Genomic DNA, 15,097 nt, shown 5'->3' with positions numbered 1-15,097 from the left:
CAGCACATCGGGAGCAATTTGGGGTTCAGTACGTCTTGCCCAAGGACACTTCGACATGTAGACAGGAGGAGGAGCCGGGATTCGAACCGCCGACCCGAGGATCATTGGACGACCTGCTCTGCCTCCTGAGCCACAGTCGCCCCACCCACAGTGGCATACACACATGAACAGTGGTGGAAAACCTACAACGTTCGTTTTTTTTCTACATAATGCACTATATGCATTATATTTAAAATGTACACTAATTTACTCAAATTCATTTCTAAGACATCGTTTATGTGATGTTTTACTTATATCTGACAATATACAGTAGCTTGACAGGAAACAGGGAGACAGATGGGGGGAAGATTACCAGCCCAGGTGGCCGGACCGCTAGGCCGGCCCGGGCCCTCACATTTATTTATTTTTTAAGGCGACAGGTGCGTAGGAGGACAGCCCAAGTGCCCGACGTACTGAAAAAGGAAGAAACTCCCGCACCGTGTCTTCAAATGCAGTGAAATAGTTTATTAGGAAACCAGCAACGTTTCGGCCAATCGCTATAAAGATAGCCTGATGAAGGCCGTATAGGCCGAAAAACTTAGCCTGTTGAAGGCCGTATAGGCAGAAAAACAGCCTGTTGAAGGCCGTATAGGCAGAAAAACTTAGCCTGTTGAAGGCCGTATAGGCCGAAAAGCTTAGCCTGTTGAAGGCCGTATAGGCCGAAAAGCTTAGCTTGTTGAAGGCCGTATAGGCAGAAAAACGTAGCCTGTTGAAGGCCGTATAGGCCGAAAAACGTTGCTGGTTCCCTAATAAACAACTTACTTTTACTTTGAGGTACATTTTGATGTCACTACTTTTACTCAAGTAGTTTGAAATCCAGACTTTTGTAACAGAGTAGTTCTACATTGCAGCATTGATACTTTTACTTTAAGTAAAACAAATTGAGGACTTTTTCCACCAAAGGTATTCCACGACGTAGCGATTCATACCTGAGACTCCTGCGGTCGGGGTCAAACCTCTCGGGGAGGAGCTGACCCAACGACCTGTACACTATCACCACGGCAACCGGGTGGTGGGGGGCGGGCTCGTCGTGACGCCGCTTCCTATTGGACGCCGCAAGATCCTCCAGCTCCTCCTCCTCCTCCTCCTCCTCTTCCTCCTCCTCCTCCTCAGGGGGCGTGGTCTCAGCCGAGGGGGCGGGGCTGGGCTCCACTGAGGAACAATACGAAGACGATTATTATTCACTTTTAAACTATGAACAAGCTAACTAAGTACATGTCTATGGATAACTACACCGTATAAAAAGGTGTCCAGACGGCAGAACATTAGCTGTGTCTAGTTTGTCAACCCGTGGATATTTTAGAACAAAATACTATATTTGTAGTAGTCGTTAACAGAGATAAAAGTGGCCTGTTCTTCCAAAAATTGGGTTAATGACTGAGTAATATAATTGCTCCGATGCAATGCCGTGGCAGTTATCTAGGAAAACAAATTTTGGTCGTGGCGATGTCATGCTGGTTTGGTCAATATGGACACCCGATGGAAGTAGTTAAAAATCGGTACTCATCGGCTGCATAATTGCCGATTCTGAAGCCCTCAAAAGTGGAAAAATAATGGCCGAACCAATCAATGGTTGGCGTGTGTGTGTGTGTGTGTGTGTGTGTGTGTGTGTGTGTGTGTGTGTGTGTGTGTGTGTGTGTGTGTGCGTGCATGCGTGCGTGCGTGCATGTACCTGTATGCTCTTTGGGGCCGGCGTTGAACAGGGGGAAGTGGACGGTGGTGTGCAGCTCTCGGGGGTACGCGGGGTACGCCTCCTGGATGTCCTGGAAGCGCGGGAACGTTGCCCTCTCTGGGTCCGACACGTCCAGGTAGTCCACCACCACGACTGGAGGGAGAAAGGTCACACTATAGGTCAGCTAACCCGGCACGTCTGTCCCTATACGGCCTACCACACCCTGGTCAGCGGCACGTCTGTCCCTATACGGCCTACCACACCCTGGTCAGTGGCACGTCTGTCCCTATACGGCCTACCACACCCTGGTCAGTGGCACGTCTGTCCCTATACGGCCTACCACACCCTGGTCAGTGGCACGTCTGTCCCTATACGGCCTACCACACCCTGGTCAGCGGCACGTCTGTCCCTATACGACCTACCACACCCTGGTGAGCGGCCCCAAGCTGCTCCCTGTGGGACGACCTCTGACTGAACACTCACCTCTTCAGACTCTATTTGACACCCTAGCACTCACCTCTTCAAAGTGACTCTACCTGACACCCTAGCACTCACCTCTTCAGACTATATTTGACACCCTAGCACTCACCTCTTCAAAGTGACTCTACCTCACTCCCTAGTCCCTAGCACTCATCTCTTCAGAGTGACATAATTAAGACCATCTCATAGTTGGCTAAACTGTAAATTGTAGAGAGAGAGAGAGAGAGAGAGAGAGAGAGAGGGGGGGGGGGGGGGGGGTCTGCCTCCTTACCCGTCATCCACAGCAACTCCCCTTCCTATCTAAAGGAACTCATCAGAGAGAGAGGAAAGTAGAGCTCTTCCAGCATGAAAACTATTGCTGTGTTCAAGGAATAACAGAAGACACTTCACAAAAAGAGCCTTGTATGGTGTTTATCCACGTCAACCAACATCAGACTAATTTGACCTGAATCAAACATTTCACTGGGTTGATTCACTGTGGGTGATTGTGCACGAGGTTCAGACCATGAAGTTCTCCCACTGTTCTGGTGCTCCTGCATACACACACTATGCACACAAGTGCGGAAACTAACTATTTAAAACAAATATACTATTATTAAACTGTGAGATTAATTTAGAACATGAAATATATGTACAAAATGTACACTCAAGTTATGGTGAAAAATAACACTAAACCGATTATTCGATTACTACAATTTATCTATCCGAGTGTCCCTATTTTAAAAAATATAACATTTTCAGGAAATGAAGAAAACCTTAGATTGTTTAGTTGGTATTGTGACTGTATATGTACTGTATATGACACTTTTTAACACTTGTCATGGGTTCAATAGGTTTTTAACCAACACACATATATTCAATAGCATTGACTTAAGGGAAAGGAGAAAAAAAGCTGGTTTCTGCCCGACGATATTTTAATACAATATATTTTTGTGATTCTCCGCTTTCGGCAGGGAGTTCCACACTAGTCTCAGGGGTACGTGACCTAATGCATGGTAAACCGGGCGTCAGCGTCCCACCACTCACTCATGTTGTCGGTGACGATGGTGAAGGGCTTCAGGTAGGTCTTCCGGACGTTCTGTGCCAGCGTGTTGGCGTACTCCTCGAAGGAGCGCAGCAGGTGGGCAGTGCCTCCCTCCGTCCGCTGGATGTGCTCCCAGTGATCCTTGGTGCTCGGGTCCAGGATGGCACTGCTGGCACGCACCAAGTTCTGAAACGATAAAAAGGGGGATTTATAAGTTCACCCGTGCTAACTATCCAACCAAAACGGGCTCTGTGCACACAGAATAACTCGTACTACTTCCGGGCAACACTTCCGCGTTCAGCTTCCTTGGTCTCAATTGCGCATGTTTCTTTCCTTCCAGGGAGCAACAATGGAGTCCACCGTACGGTCTTCGCTTCCTAACCTTATTTAATTAGCCTTGCTTCCGGGCCCCTTCCCTACTTCCTTCACAGGTGTTACCGATGATACTAATTAAGGCTCTGTTCCATTTAGTGCACAGTGGTTCTCAAACTTTTAAATTTCAGGGACCCCCATAACTCTGAGTGTACAAATGGAACCAACATTTGGTTCCATTTGTACACTTTCAGAGTTGCAGACCCGTACGGGGCTATTTGGAATCCACCCATGGACACTTTGAGACCCACTGGTGCACAGTAGCAGAGTGTTTCCAGTGAGCCAATATGCACAATAGCAGCATCCTGACTGTTTGACCCGAATGGAACAGAGCCTTCATTAGTATCATTGGTAACACCTTGAAAACAGTGACAGAAAATTATAGTTAATGCTACAATTCAGGACTTGTTTTAATCAAGGGTACTGTAAGTGGTATTTTTTGTGTCTACACACAGAGCCTTATTAATCCCCCCATGAGGACTGAATGATGCATCAATTCAAAATATTCAACAAAGCATCGTATTTGAAAATGGCTCTATTTGTGTACTTGACTCTGTTGCTAGAGTGATTGTTCACTAACAAGGGTCTAACTGTCTCCCCGGATATTTAGTAAAAATAAAGCACATGTCCAGGTAGGGATACCAATTCCATCAATGAAGGCAGAAACCACCCAAATATACCCCAACGGTCTCACCCCCCAAAAAAGGAAGTAGTAGTGATGAAACAGAAAAGGTGAGGAGACAAATTTAATGTGCTCTCCCAATGAGGGCTGACCAGTGGGGGGCAGTGTTTCACCAATGCTCCTACAGTGCCAAGGATTGTGTTTCAACAAAGGACATTGATGCCATCTTCATTCTAATGTCGGTAAGTTTAAGACAGCTTTGAAGACACCCTGGAGCCAAAACTGAGTGACAATAGGAAATATCACTCGTTTAACGGAAAGACAGTTACTTTTGAAAACATGGATTTCATTTGAAAACAGACACAGACAGACAGACACACACACACACACACACACACACACACACACACACACACACACACACACACACACACACACACACAGATCGAATGTCAGTGAATTATTCATAAAATGAGATCTTGCTTTTTATTCCATTAGTAGAATGTGGGAAGATGATTTGCATGTTTTGCTCGACAAACATTTCGATCGTAGGATGAAAAACAGTAATCCAAATTATACTGTACATCAAATTCATTATTCATCATCAAAAATGCATTATACATTATAACCAAATTAGAGTTCACAAATTGTGCCCGAACCCCGACCCGACGTCTTTACTTTGGGGCAGACATTTGAGGCTCCTCGACACGGAAACCACTGCGATTAAAAGCTCCACGTTCTTGTGCGTACCTCGTTGAAGTGGGCGTCCCGCGTGGCCGTGAGGTCGAAGCCGGCCTGCCGGCTCTCGTAGCGCAGCACGCGGATCAGCAGCTGGGCCGCCGTCTTCACGTCGTCGCCGTGGAAGCGCCGCGTGTGGTCGGTGGCGTTGTGGAGCTGCCGCACGATGGCCTTGGAGCGATCGCCGTCCATGCTGGAGGCGTTGCGCTGGAGCTCCTCGTTCTGCAGGGCCAGAGCAAAAGTACGTTAACCCATTCTGACCTGAGATCAGATTCATACGAGGTTTCCGCCGGACACACACTGGTCTGATTAACCCCATTCTGACCTGAGATCAGATTCTAAAAATGTCAGTCGCTCTTCGATTTTTCAAAAATAGCAGACCTACAAGCTCGTATCGCGCCACTCGGTGGCGCGATATGAGCTTGTAGATCTGCTATTTTTCAATAGCTAAAGCATAACATGATGCCGACACCAAAATGGGTGCCCGGTCAGAATGGGTTAAATTGACGTGTACGCTTTGAAGTTGAAACATTTATTTCTTGGCCAGTTTTCCCACTTGAAAAAGAGACTCTGTCTCAATGAAAATAGCCAATCTACACCTCGGTATTTGCTTCGGTATAATGCGATGTATATGCGATGCTAGCGTCTATGGAATGCAAATGACTGAAATCAGTCTTGGAGACTGAGAACTTTAATCCATATGGATGGAGAGGAGGGGTGAACAGAAACGGATGAACAGAGTATGTATGGAGGGATGGAGAGAAAGATGAACAGAGTATGTATGGAGGGATGGAGAGAAAGATGAACAGAGTATGTATGGAGGGATGGAGAGAAAGATGAACAGAGTATGTATGGAGGGATGGAGAGAAAGATGAACAGAGTATGTATGGAGGGATGGAGAGAAACATGAACAGAGTATGTATGGAGGGATGGAGAGAAAGATGAACAGAGTATGTATGGAGGGATGGAGAGAAAGATGAACAGAGTATGTATGGAGGGATGGAGAGAAAGATGAACAGAGTATGTATGGAGGGATGGAGAGAAACATGAACAGAGTATGTATGGAGGGATGGAGAGAAACATGAACAGAGTATGTATGGAGGGATGGAGAGAAAGATGAACAGAGTATGTATGGAGGGATGGAGAGAAACATGAACAGAGTATGTATGGAGGGATGGAGAGAAAGATGAACAGAGTATGTATGGAGGGATGGAGAGAAACATGAACAGAGTATGTATGGAGGGATGGAGAGAAAGATGAACAGAGGAGTACAGGGAGAGGTGGAGAGAGGTATGAACAGGAGAAAACGCAGCTGGGTCGGCTGAAAGTCACAATCAATACAATCGAGACAGGTTGAATTGACCGATCAATTGACCAATCAACTGGTCCAATTCGGCCCCATTGGTAATATGTAAAACATATTATATGACCAGTCCCCCGCAGGAAGGGAAATAACACTGAAAGTCAAACATTTTAACCCATTCAAATGTTTTAAGCCATTAAAACCAGATTTTTGTGTTGGCTATTCCAAAATAGCAGATGTACAAGCTCACAGCACGTCCCTTTGTGACACACTGCGAGCTTTGTACTGCTATGTTTTTACATTTTCGAAAAATGTGTGACAACTGCTGATTTAGAAGGCATTTGTACTAATTGAGGCCGATACTATCACATTTGTAGTATCGGCCTCAGGTCTTAAGAGGCAATCCTCCTTTGCCGGGGGGAGATATTAGGCTTTTTAGTCTTCAGTTCAGGCAGAATTCAATTCTGCTACAATTGTTCAAGTGATCATATGTGCTGACAAATTACACTTTAGTGCACATGCATGCACAGTCTAATGAAATGTATGTGTGTTCTCAACAAATTTAATAAAAATAAGTGATTTATTTTTATTTTTTTATATATATTTTTTTTTATCCCACGATTTTGTAACCCATTTCTCACCCCTGTGTCAATCATCTAATGTGATCCTGGGCTCTACACACCAACCTAGTCCCCATATATGGGGGACAAGGGGAGAGCAACGGACTTGAACTCATGCTTCCTTCATGCCCGAGTGTCCAAGTTGACTCCTTTACACCTGACCAGAAGTGATTAACACTGTGAATGGCCGTATGAGCCGCTAGAGGCGGGACCAACGCGATACGGATGACGTATTGAAGCGCTGCCACAGTGCAAATGTAAACACAACCTAACATCGAAATTATTATGGCGATAGCGTCATTTTTGGCTGCTTCAAGTTTATCGTTTCGGCTTGAGATTACCCAGATCCAGGCTGAGAACCACCGCAATAGCTGACTAGTGCTCAGTCTGAACCCTGTGCATTCATGGTACCACCACCCAGTGAGGTTGAACTGGATCAGTGCTACCAACCATTTTCTTCAGCTGAGAGAAGGTGACGGTGGTGCAGTTGAACATCTCGGGAGGCAGCCAGCCCTTCTCGTCGCTGCAGTGACGGATGGCCGTACCTGATGACACAACCAAAAGGAGCACGTCAGTCCACTCCAAATCCTCGGGTTATGTTTCCACATGCACACTCAAAAAAAAAGGCAAAGTGTCCGTTTGACAATGGACCCATACATCTCAGGATGAAGTTAAAACTCCCAGGATTTGGCTGTGGTATGGTGACATGTTATCTGTCTATGGATCAAATGTCTGTTCGGTTATGTCCGTGCATTAACGCCTGGGGATTCAAAGCGGGGTTTTTCCGCTTAGAAAGCCAAATATCTACAGTATGGCTCTGTCAAGAAGAGGGAATCCCTGCTTGGCCATGGGAGAAATTGGGCTTATGAGCTTCGGGCAGTACTAAAATGACCAAATTCAATGTGCTAAAATGTGCTGTTATGAATAAACTGATTGTTATGTTTATGTCTAATTTATACGCCACAAAATGCAGACTTTCAGTGTGGGAAAAAAAAGTAAAAATATAAATACTGCAATATAAGTCTGGAATCTGGAGTAAAAGTAAGAATGAATTGGTATCAAAATGTACTTAAAGTACCCAAAAGAAAAAAGTACTCATTATGGAGAATGAGTCACTTCAAGTTTTCAAATGTATAATGAATCTTTTGGAAATAGCAGATCTACAAGCTCAAAATGCGTCGCATCGGGACACATTGTGGGCTTGTAGATCGGCTATTTTCAACTGTTGAGAACACATGGCTTGAAGCCATCGTGTGATGGGATAAAATGTACAACCCAAAGTATGTGGAACGTGACGTGAATGGCTTTGGGTTGGAGATCTTTACACATGCAAAGCACTTTCTTTTCTTTTCAGCCACAGAAGCAGCGATGGTGAAAAAGGAAGAGAAAGCACTGGGTAATGTAACCAAATAAATTGGCTAATGAGTCCAACAAAAGGGCTGCCATGGCGATGGCGGTAACTAGGGGGATTAGCCATGGAAGTGAGGGTGGTATAACGGGGAAACACCGGTGTACTTGAGTCTCAACTTCACCGTGAAACTCTCCCTCTCCATAACACGCACGCACGCACGCACGCATCTGTCTAGTCTATGTCTCTCCGCCTGAAAAGTTGTAGATGTAGGCTCCACATAAACTATTGTAGTTCATGTGCTGGGTATTGCAGTCCATATCACTGGGAGAGAGCCGTACTCACCGATGGATCCTTTGGGACAGTTCATGGCGGCGGGTCCTCCAAACTTGGTCTTTGGCCACCAGATGCCGGCGTCGAAAGCCTTTGGACAGCCCTCGTACACCACTGTGGACGACAGAGACGGAGACACAGGGACACTCAGGGAGGGACAGTAGACGCATGTGTCACACCTGGAATTCACACAGTGGAGTCTGGACTCCATAGGGTTTATTTAAAATATGGGCCAATGGGACCTGTGTATTTGTTCCTCAAGAGTTACGCTATTTTGCTGGGTACCACACAGCTGGGACCAATCAACCGTTAGTAATGCTATTTTTTTAGTTGTGCTAGCCCCTCCTATGTCCAGCTTTGAGGGTTTGTGTAAACACAAACATTTGAATGCCATTGGCCAGAATGAGATGTATGATACGATAAGCTATCTAATGAATACATGAATAAAAAGATCTATGTCAAAGGTCTGTGCCACGCTTTGACAGTTAGTGCGCGCACGCACGCGCACGCAAGCACACGCACACACACACACACACACACACACACACACACACACACACACACACACACAGATCCACGTTAATCCTATACACCAGCTATTACACAACTCGTGATTCATAATTCATACTGGCATATCTGGTTTATAAAAGAGAGTTTGAGAGAGAATGAGAGAGAGAGGGAGAGAGAGAGAGAGAGAGAATGAGAGAGAGAGGGAGAGAGAGGAGAAAAACAGAAAAACGGGTTGAGACCTGCAGAACTTTTGGCTGCTTTGGTAGCTCGTCTACAGCAGCACAGACCCAGGTATGTGTCGAAAGGCTCCATAATTCCACGTGGATTAAATGAAGCATTATGTTGAAAAATAGCAGATCTACAAGCTCATAGCGCTGGTCCTTGACATGACAATGTTTGAGCACCACTGACATAGAAACATGGGTTTTTCTGAAAACTGTCAGGATTTAGAAGACATTTTGTAGAATCGTCCTCAGGTCTAAATGGATTAATAATAATCATATTATGAGTTGAGTTTTCCTGTGGAGGTTTGTGATTTGTGATCGCTTTGAAGAAAGCCAAAACCACAGAGTTGGCGTATGAAACATTCACGATTGATTCCAAGGTACAAACCGCCGCAGGCTGGTTCCTAATGCACTTCCTAACTTCCTTCCTTTCCTTTGTCAATATTTCCCATGCTTCCTTCATCCTTTGTCCCGTTTCCTCGCTTCCTCCCTTCTCTTCCTCGCTTCACTTCCCTCTCTCTTCCAACATCTCTTACTGTATGTTGTTCAGAATTTTGGAACAGAACTTTACTCCCAATCCATTCCCAACTCAAAAAGTTGTTACGCCATTGGTGTAGAAAAAACTCTCAAATCCAACGAATCAAAAACATAAACAAAGCGGGGGTGCCATGTCGGTTTGTTATAAGCAGCTTGTTTTTCTGTAAAGTCTCTTGTAAATATTGGAAATTGCGGGTTGCAGGTTTATTTTGTGTGTGTGTGTGTGTGTGTGTGTGTGGGGGGGGGGGTCTTGTTTCCAACGTGTAGCTACTTTTTTGGACTTGCTTCCTGGAGTTGTCTTAAACTTTCTCTCTGTAAATCTGGCATGGGTTGGGGGTCCTTCGATAGGGGGCGACATACCAATGTGAAAAAAGGTGTCTCCGCTCATACAAATTCCAAACACGTTTTCCAACTCTCATGTATCCTCATAATAGATGGACAAACGTTTGCTTTTTGTTCCCCTTTGGTCCATTCACATACTACTGTACAGTTGGTGCCAAGTTATCCTGCTAGCCAGACTGCCTCTTCTGCTTGACTGGAGGGCAACAAAGACACAGTTAGCTCGGCTACAACACCAGCAGATGCAAAGGACGCCATTTTGTCTTCAGTTGACGACATATTCACCTTTGAGTCACCCTGCGTGTGTGGCAATGGCCCAGCTCATTCAAATAGATCCGGATTATAGCCTGGTTAATTTCACTCTGAAAGTGTGAAAATGGACCCTTAAAATACTGGACCAATACTTTACCTCCAGTACTACTTTTCAAATGTATACTTATGTAATATTACTTTCTCCCAATATAGCATATAATGCACCTTTTTATTTATTTTTCTTCTTTTTCTGTGCCGTCTGAGGTACTTTCAAGCTGACTCAAGAGAGCTATGCTCAACCATTCCAATGTACTCTTTTTGCAATCAAATTCTAACAAGAAATTGTGACAAGACAACACTGGATCTGTAACTCTGAGAGAGTACAAATGGAACCAAATGCACCCTTACAGATCTGTAATTCTGGGAGTGTACAAATGGAACCAAATGGACACTTGTAATCGTTTAATTCCCTGTAATCGGGGGCTTAATGTAGCAAAATGTAGCAACTTTTAGTTTGTTTGGCTGACGGCCGATGTAATCTACCTAAAACCGGCCGAAATCCTCGCGTTGATTAGAGCTTAATTTGACTTTAGTTATTAAAATCAACGATCCCGGACATCTGACAGTGCAGCACAGTCCAAAACTATTACCGGATGTTATTGTTCGTTGAACCGGAAGTGACATCTCCAGAATCACTCTATTTGGTCAAAATCGGCATAATGGTGACGTTACCGCCACCATCAGGACTGGATGTCTAATACAATAGCATTGCCGTTTCAGAATGAGATATTGTGTGTATATCACGGATTTTTCTATTGGCATTAAAATGACGAATTAAACATATGAATAGTGCAGGCAGAAGGCACACTGTTAATTAGGCTGGCCAAAAGACGAATTCACTCACCCTCGCAGCCTGTGGCCGTGACCTCGGCGAAGGGGTTGTCACAGCGGTTACACTGGCGCCCTATGACCCCGCCCTTGCAGGGGCACTGTCCCGTGTGGGGGTCACAGGTTCGAGACTCGGAACCCAGCGGGAAGCACTCGCAGGGATGGCAGGTGTCATCGCCCTCTGGGCGGTAATAGTTATCCTACGGAGAGTAAGAAAGCCCAGAGGAGGAAGAATACGGAGGGAGAGAGAGAGGGTGTGTCATGAGAGCACAGAAGGAAAGAGGAAAGAAGACAGACATTAGGGCAATAGTCATAATCATAACAGAAGCACACAGTAGTGTCTCTTTTCTGGTCAAAAGAGACACTGCTGTATATGCTCATGGTGCATTTATATAGCACCTTTATCCAAGGTGCTTTACATAGATGCATTACATTCACCCATTCACACACACACATGGCGGCGGAAACCATGCAATGCTCCAACCAGCACATCAGGAGCAATTAGGGGTTCAGAGTCTTGCTCAAGGACACTTTGACACTGACTCTGGGGGAGCCCGGGTTCGAACAGGCAACCTTGCGGTTGCCATCCAGCAACTCTTTGTCAATAAAAAAACGTCAACCAAATTTATAAACCACCCTCAATACAGAATCACCCCTGAAGACATACTGCAAGATCCTTCATTTAACTTCACAAATAAAGTTGATAAATTAACACAGGGGATTTTATAGTACACTAAATCTAGATTATGATCACGTTCACACTCTTTTGTTCGCTGGATGCTGTCGACCTCAGCGTTGACAATAACATAAGATAAGATAACACTGAGAGGTAACTCCAACACTCCAAAGTATACAACGGGAAGCTCTGGTACTCTCAGAGTAAAATAAACAACCCAGCATTTAACAGCGCACCCTCTGCCAGGAACAAACGCCTGTTTTGTTTGGTAATTATAGTTTAAGGTTTGAGACTGTGTGTGCGTGCGTGCGTGCACGTGTGTGTGTGGGTAGAAATATGTGCCCGGGGGACTTGAGGTCAGAGATACAAAGCAAACATCCATTTTCAGTGGCTCAGGGGGTAAAGTGGCCAGTAGAACGGCCGGATGTGAAAACCGTGAGGTTCCCAGTTCGATTCCGGGCTCTCCCAGAGTCAGTGTGGAAGTGTTCTTGAACAAGACGCTGAACTCCTAATTGCTCCCGGTGTGCAGGTTGGTGCCTTGCATGGTTTCCTCTGCCATTTCCTCCTCATCCACCTCTCCCCGGTGGATGAGGAGGCCTTCACAGAGGATGCTACATGGAGTCAGAATGTTACCTTGCAGCGACACTCTCCGTTGGTCTTGTTGCAGTCGGGGTGGAAGCCCTTGTCGACGTCACAGTTACAGGGACCGCACATGGGGTTCCCCCACCAGCCTCTGGGACACGGCCTCTCCACTCTGATGACACACACACACACACACACACACACACACACACACACCACCACATTTAATAAAAATAACACCATGTAAGACCATTTCTAATTTTCACAAATCTTCACAAAAGTGCTACAGGGTTTAAAATCAATGGCATGAAAACAAACAACAACATGATACCTAACTAGGGATAAAAAATGAAACAAAGTGAATTTTAAAACTAGGTAAAATCAGGGCATAGGGGGGGGGGGGAAAGGCCCAGGAATCACAAAGAAAAAAGGTAGGTTTTTTGTCCAGAAGGTTGAATTATCAAGATTTATTAATATCAAGAGCTACAAAGTGTACGTAAATGGCATGATTCGCATGAACCATTCTCAATCTTTTGTGTCATGGACAAAATGAACATGCTTTTGGCACAACATTTTCTCTTTGTGGCTTCAGCGTCACTGCACCACCAAATGACTGGGGACGGACTCATCTCCTCGGGTGTGTTCATTGTGTACCTGCTGCTCGTTCTGCTAAGGAGGGTGTATCAACAACAACAGCCCTGCAGATTGCATCTGGCACGTTTCATCTCACTATCTGTCAATCTAAAATACACTTCCTCCAACACTGTGTGATGGCGACTCAATCAAAACGCATGCACACACCCGCACACACACACACACACACACACACACACACACACACACACACACACACACACACACACACACACACACACACACACACACACACACACACACACACAGAGCATGGGGGCCTTGGAGACTAAACATCTTTGGAGGCTCGGCCTGGCGTGACGACGGGGAAGTCCTGCATCCTGCCTCCGTCAGGAAGTTATGCGTGACATAGGGAGGTCAAAGTTCAGGAGCTAACGACAGAATCAATCGAGGCAGGTTAGGAACTAACACATCACCTCTAAGCATCATGGGAGTGTGGGTGCGTGTGTGTGTGTGTGTGTGTGCGTGCGTGTCTGTAAATTAGGGGAATGCACAAGCCCAACTTTGATCAACATTCTTCTGTTTCATGTCACACATGCACGCAAGCGCGCACACGCACACACACACACACACACACACACACACACACACACACACACACACACACACTCAGATTTCAGCCTAATAAAGGTTCTCATGGAAGCAGAATGTTGGCAGCAGTACAGTAGTCTGCTAAAAGCCTAATATGACCAAAAGAAGATTAGTGGGAGGTCAGGTACACACACACACACACACACACACACACACACACACACACACACACACACACACACACACACACACACACACACACCTCCGCTAGTAAAACATACGCACACATCTGGTTCATATTCACTGACATCTGGCGACGAGGTGCGTTAGGTTTAAAACATGCCATTTAGCCTGGTTCAGCTTTACAACAAAGAAATCACCTGATGCGACTGAACTTTTCTGAAAGCCCCAGTCAAACTCCATTTGTTCCAGTGTGTCTTTATAGGACAACTAAAATACTTTATATTTATGCTTTTAAAAATACCTTGATTTGTATATTTTGTGTTTCATCACACACGCACACGCACACACGCACACACACACACACACACACACACACACACACACACACACACACACACACATTACAATTGCAGTTTAAAATGACCACTGAGGATTTTACAGTCGCATCGCATCAAGCAATTGTATCTCTAATCCAAAACTGGTAGTGCACATTCAAATCCAGGTGCTGGCATGATAAATGAGCTTGCAGATCTGCTATTTCCAATAGTCTGGGTTCCACTGTGGAGCCACTGTTGGTAAAACAACACGACGACAATGTCAAAAGGCAGCTTCACCACCTTCACCGCACCTGTTCTCACAGTACTGTCCATAGAAGCTGTTCTCACCTGTTCTCACAGTACTGTCCATAGAAGCTGCTTCTCACCTGTTCTCACAGTACTGTCCGTAGAAGCTGCTTCCACATTCACAGGTGTAGCCGTGGGACGAGCTGGGCTTGCGGACGCAGGTGGACACGTGTTCGCAGGGGTTCAGGTCACACGCAGCCACACACTCCTTCCCAAAGAAACCTGCGCACACATGCACAGTGAATGGAGACACAATGGAGACACAATGGAGACACAATGGAGACACGCAGGCAAGGTTTGGGTCCAACTGTTTGGGTCCAATCTTCCTGAAGAAGATCCTAAAGGATCGAAACGTTGAATCAAATAAACCAGTGGAGCTGAGTTTTTCATACCAGTGTTGCAGACTCTATTTGTCCTCTTGGGTCCAACTGCCCACACGCATATCGTCGCAGCCTTATCTTCATGTTTTTAACTCGTTCAGATTTGTATGAGCTGACCAATGATCAGACTTTTTAGTGGCGAGATTTCCATGATTGGCTGGCCTCTA

General features: G+C 45.5%; 1 protein-coding gene across 4 annotated transcripts in view; it reads right to left on the bottom strand.

Moving 5' to 3' along the window:
* The window catches only part of celsr1a (cadherin EGF LAG seven-pass G-type receptor 1a), a 128,056-nt gene that overhangs the window by 19,210 nt on the left and 93,749 nt on the right, over positions 1–15,097 (bottom strand). For all 4 annotated transcript variants that reach the window (XM_083757698.1, XM_083757697.1, XM_083757699.1 and 1 more), the window contains 9 exons: positions 14,631–14,772; positions 12,611–12,731; positions 11,318–11,501; positions 8,564–8,665; positions 7,321–7,415; positions 4,960–5,169; positions 3,218–3,401; positions 1,712–1,864; positions 969–1,191 (listed from right to left, as the gene is read on the bottom strand). In XM_083757698.1, the coding sequence (XP_083613824.1) occupies positions 969–1,191; positions 1,712–1,864; positions 3,218–3,401; positions 4,960–5,169; positions 7,321–7,415; positions 8,564–8,665; positions 11,318–11,501; positions 12,611–12,731; positions 14,631–14,772 (1,414 nt within the window). The remainder of the gene's footprint in view (positions 1–968; positions 1,192–1,711; positions 1,865–3,217; positions 3,402–4,959; positions 5,170–7,320; positions 7,416–8,563; positions 8,666–11,317; positions 11,502–12,610; positions 12,732–14,630; positions 14,773–15,097) is intronic.

The sequence above is a fragment of the Protomyctophum parallelum genome (genome assembly GCF_964188405.1).
Source record: "Protomyctophum parallelum genome assembly, chromosome: 22".
NCBI lineage: Eukaryota > Metazoa > Chordata > Actinopteri > Myctophiformes > Myctophidae > Protomyctophum > Protomyctophum parallelum.
Note: the sequence above shows the minus strand (reverse complement) of the source record. Positions and strands in the feature narration are given on the sequence as shown.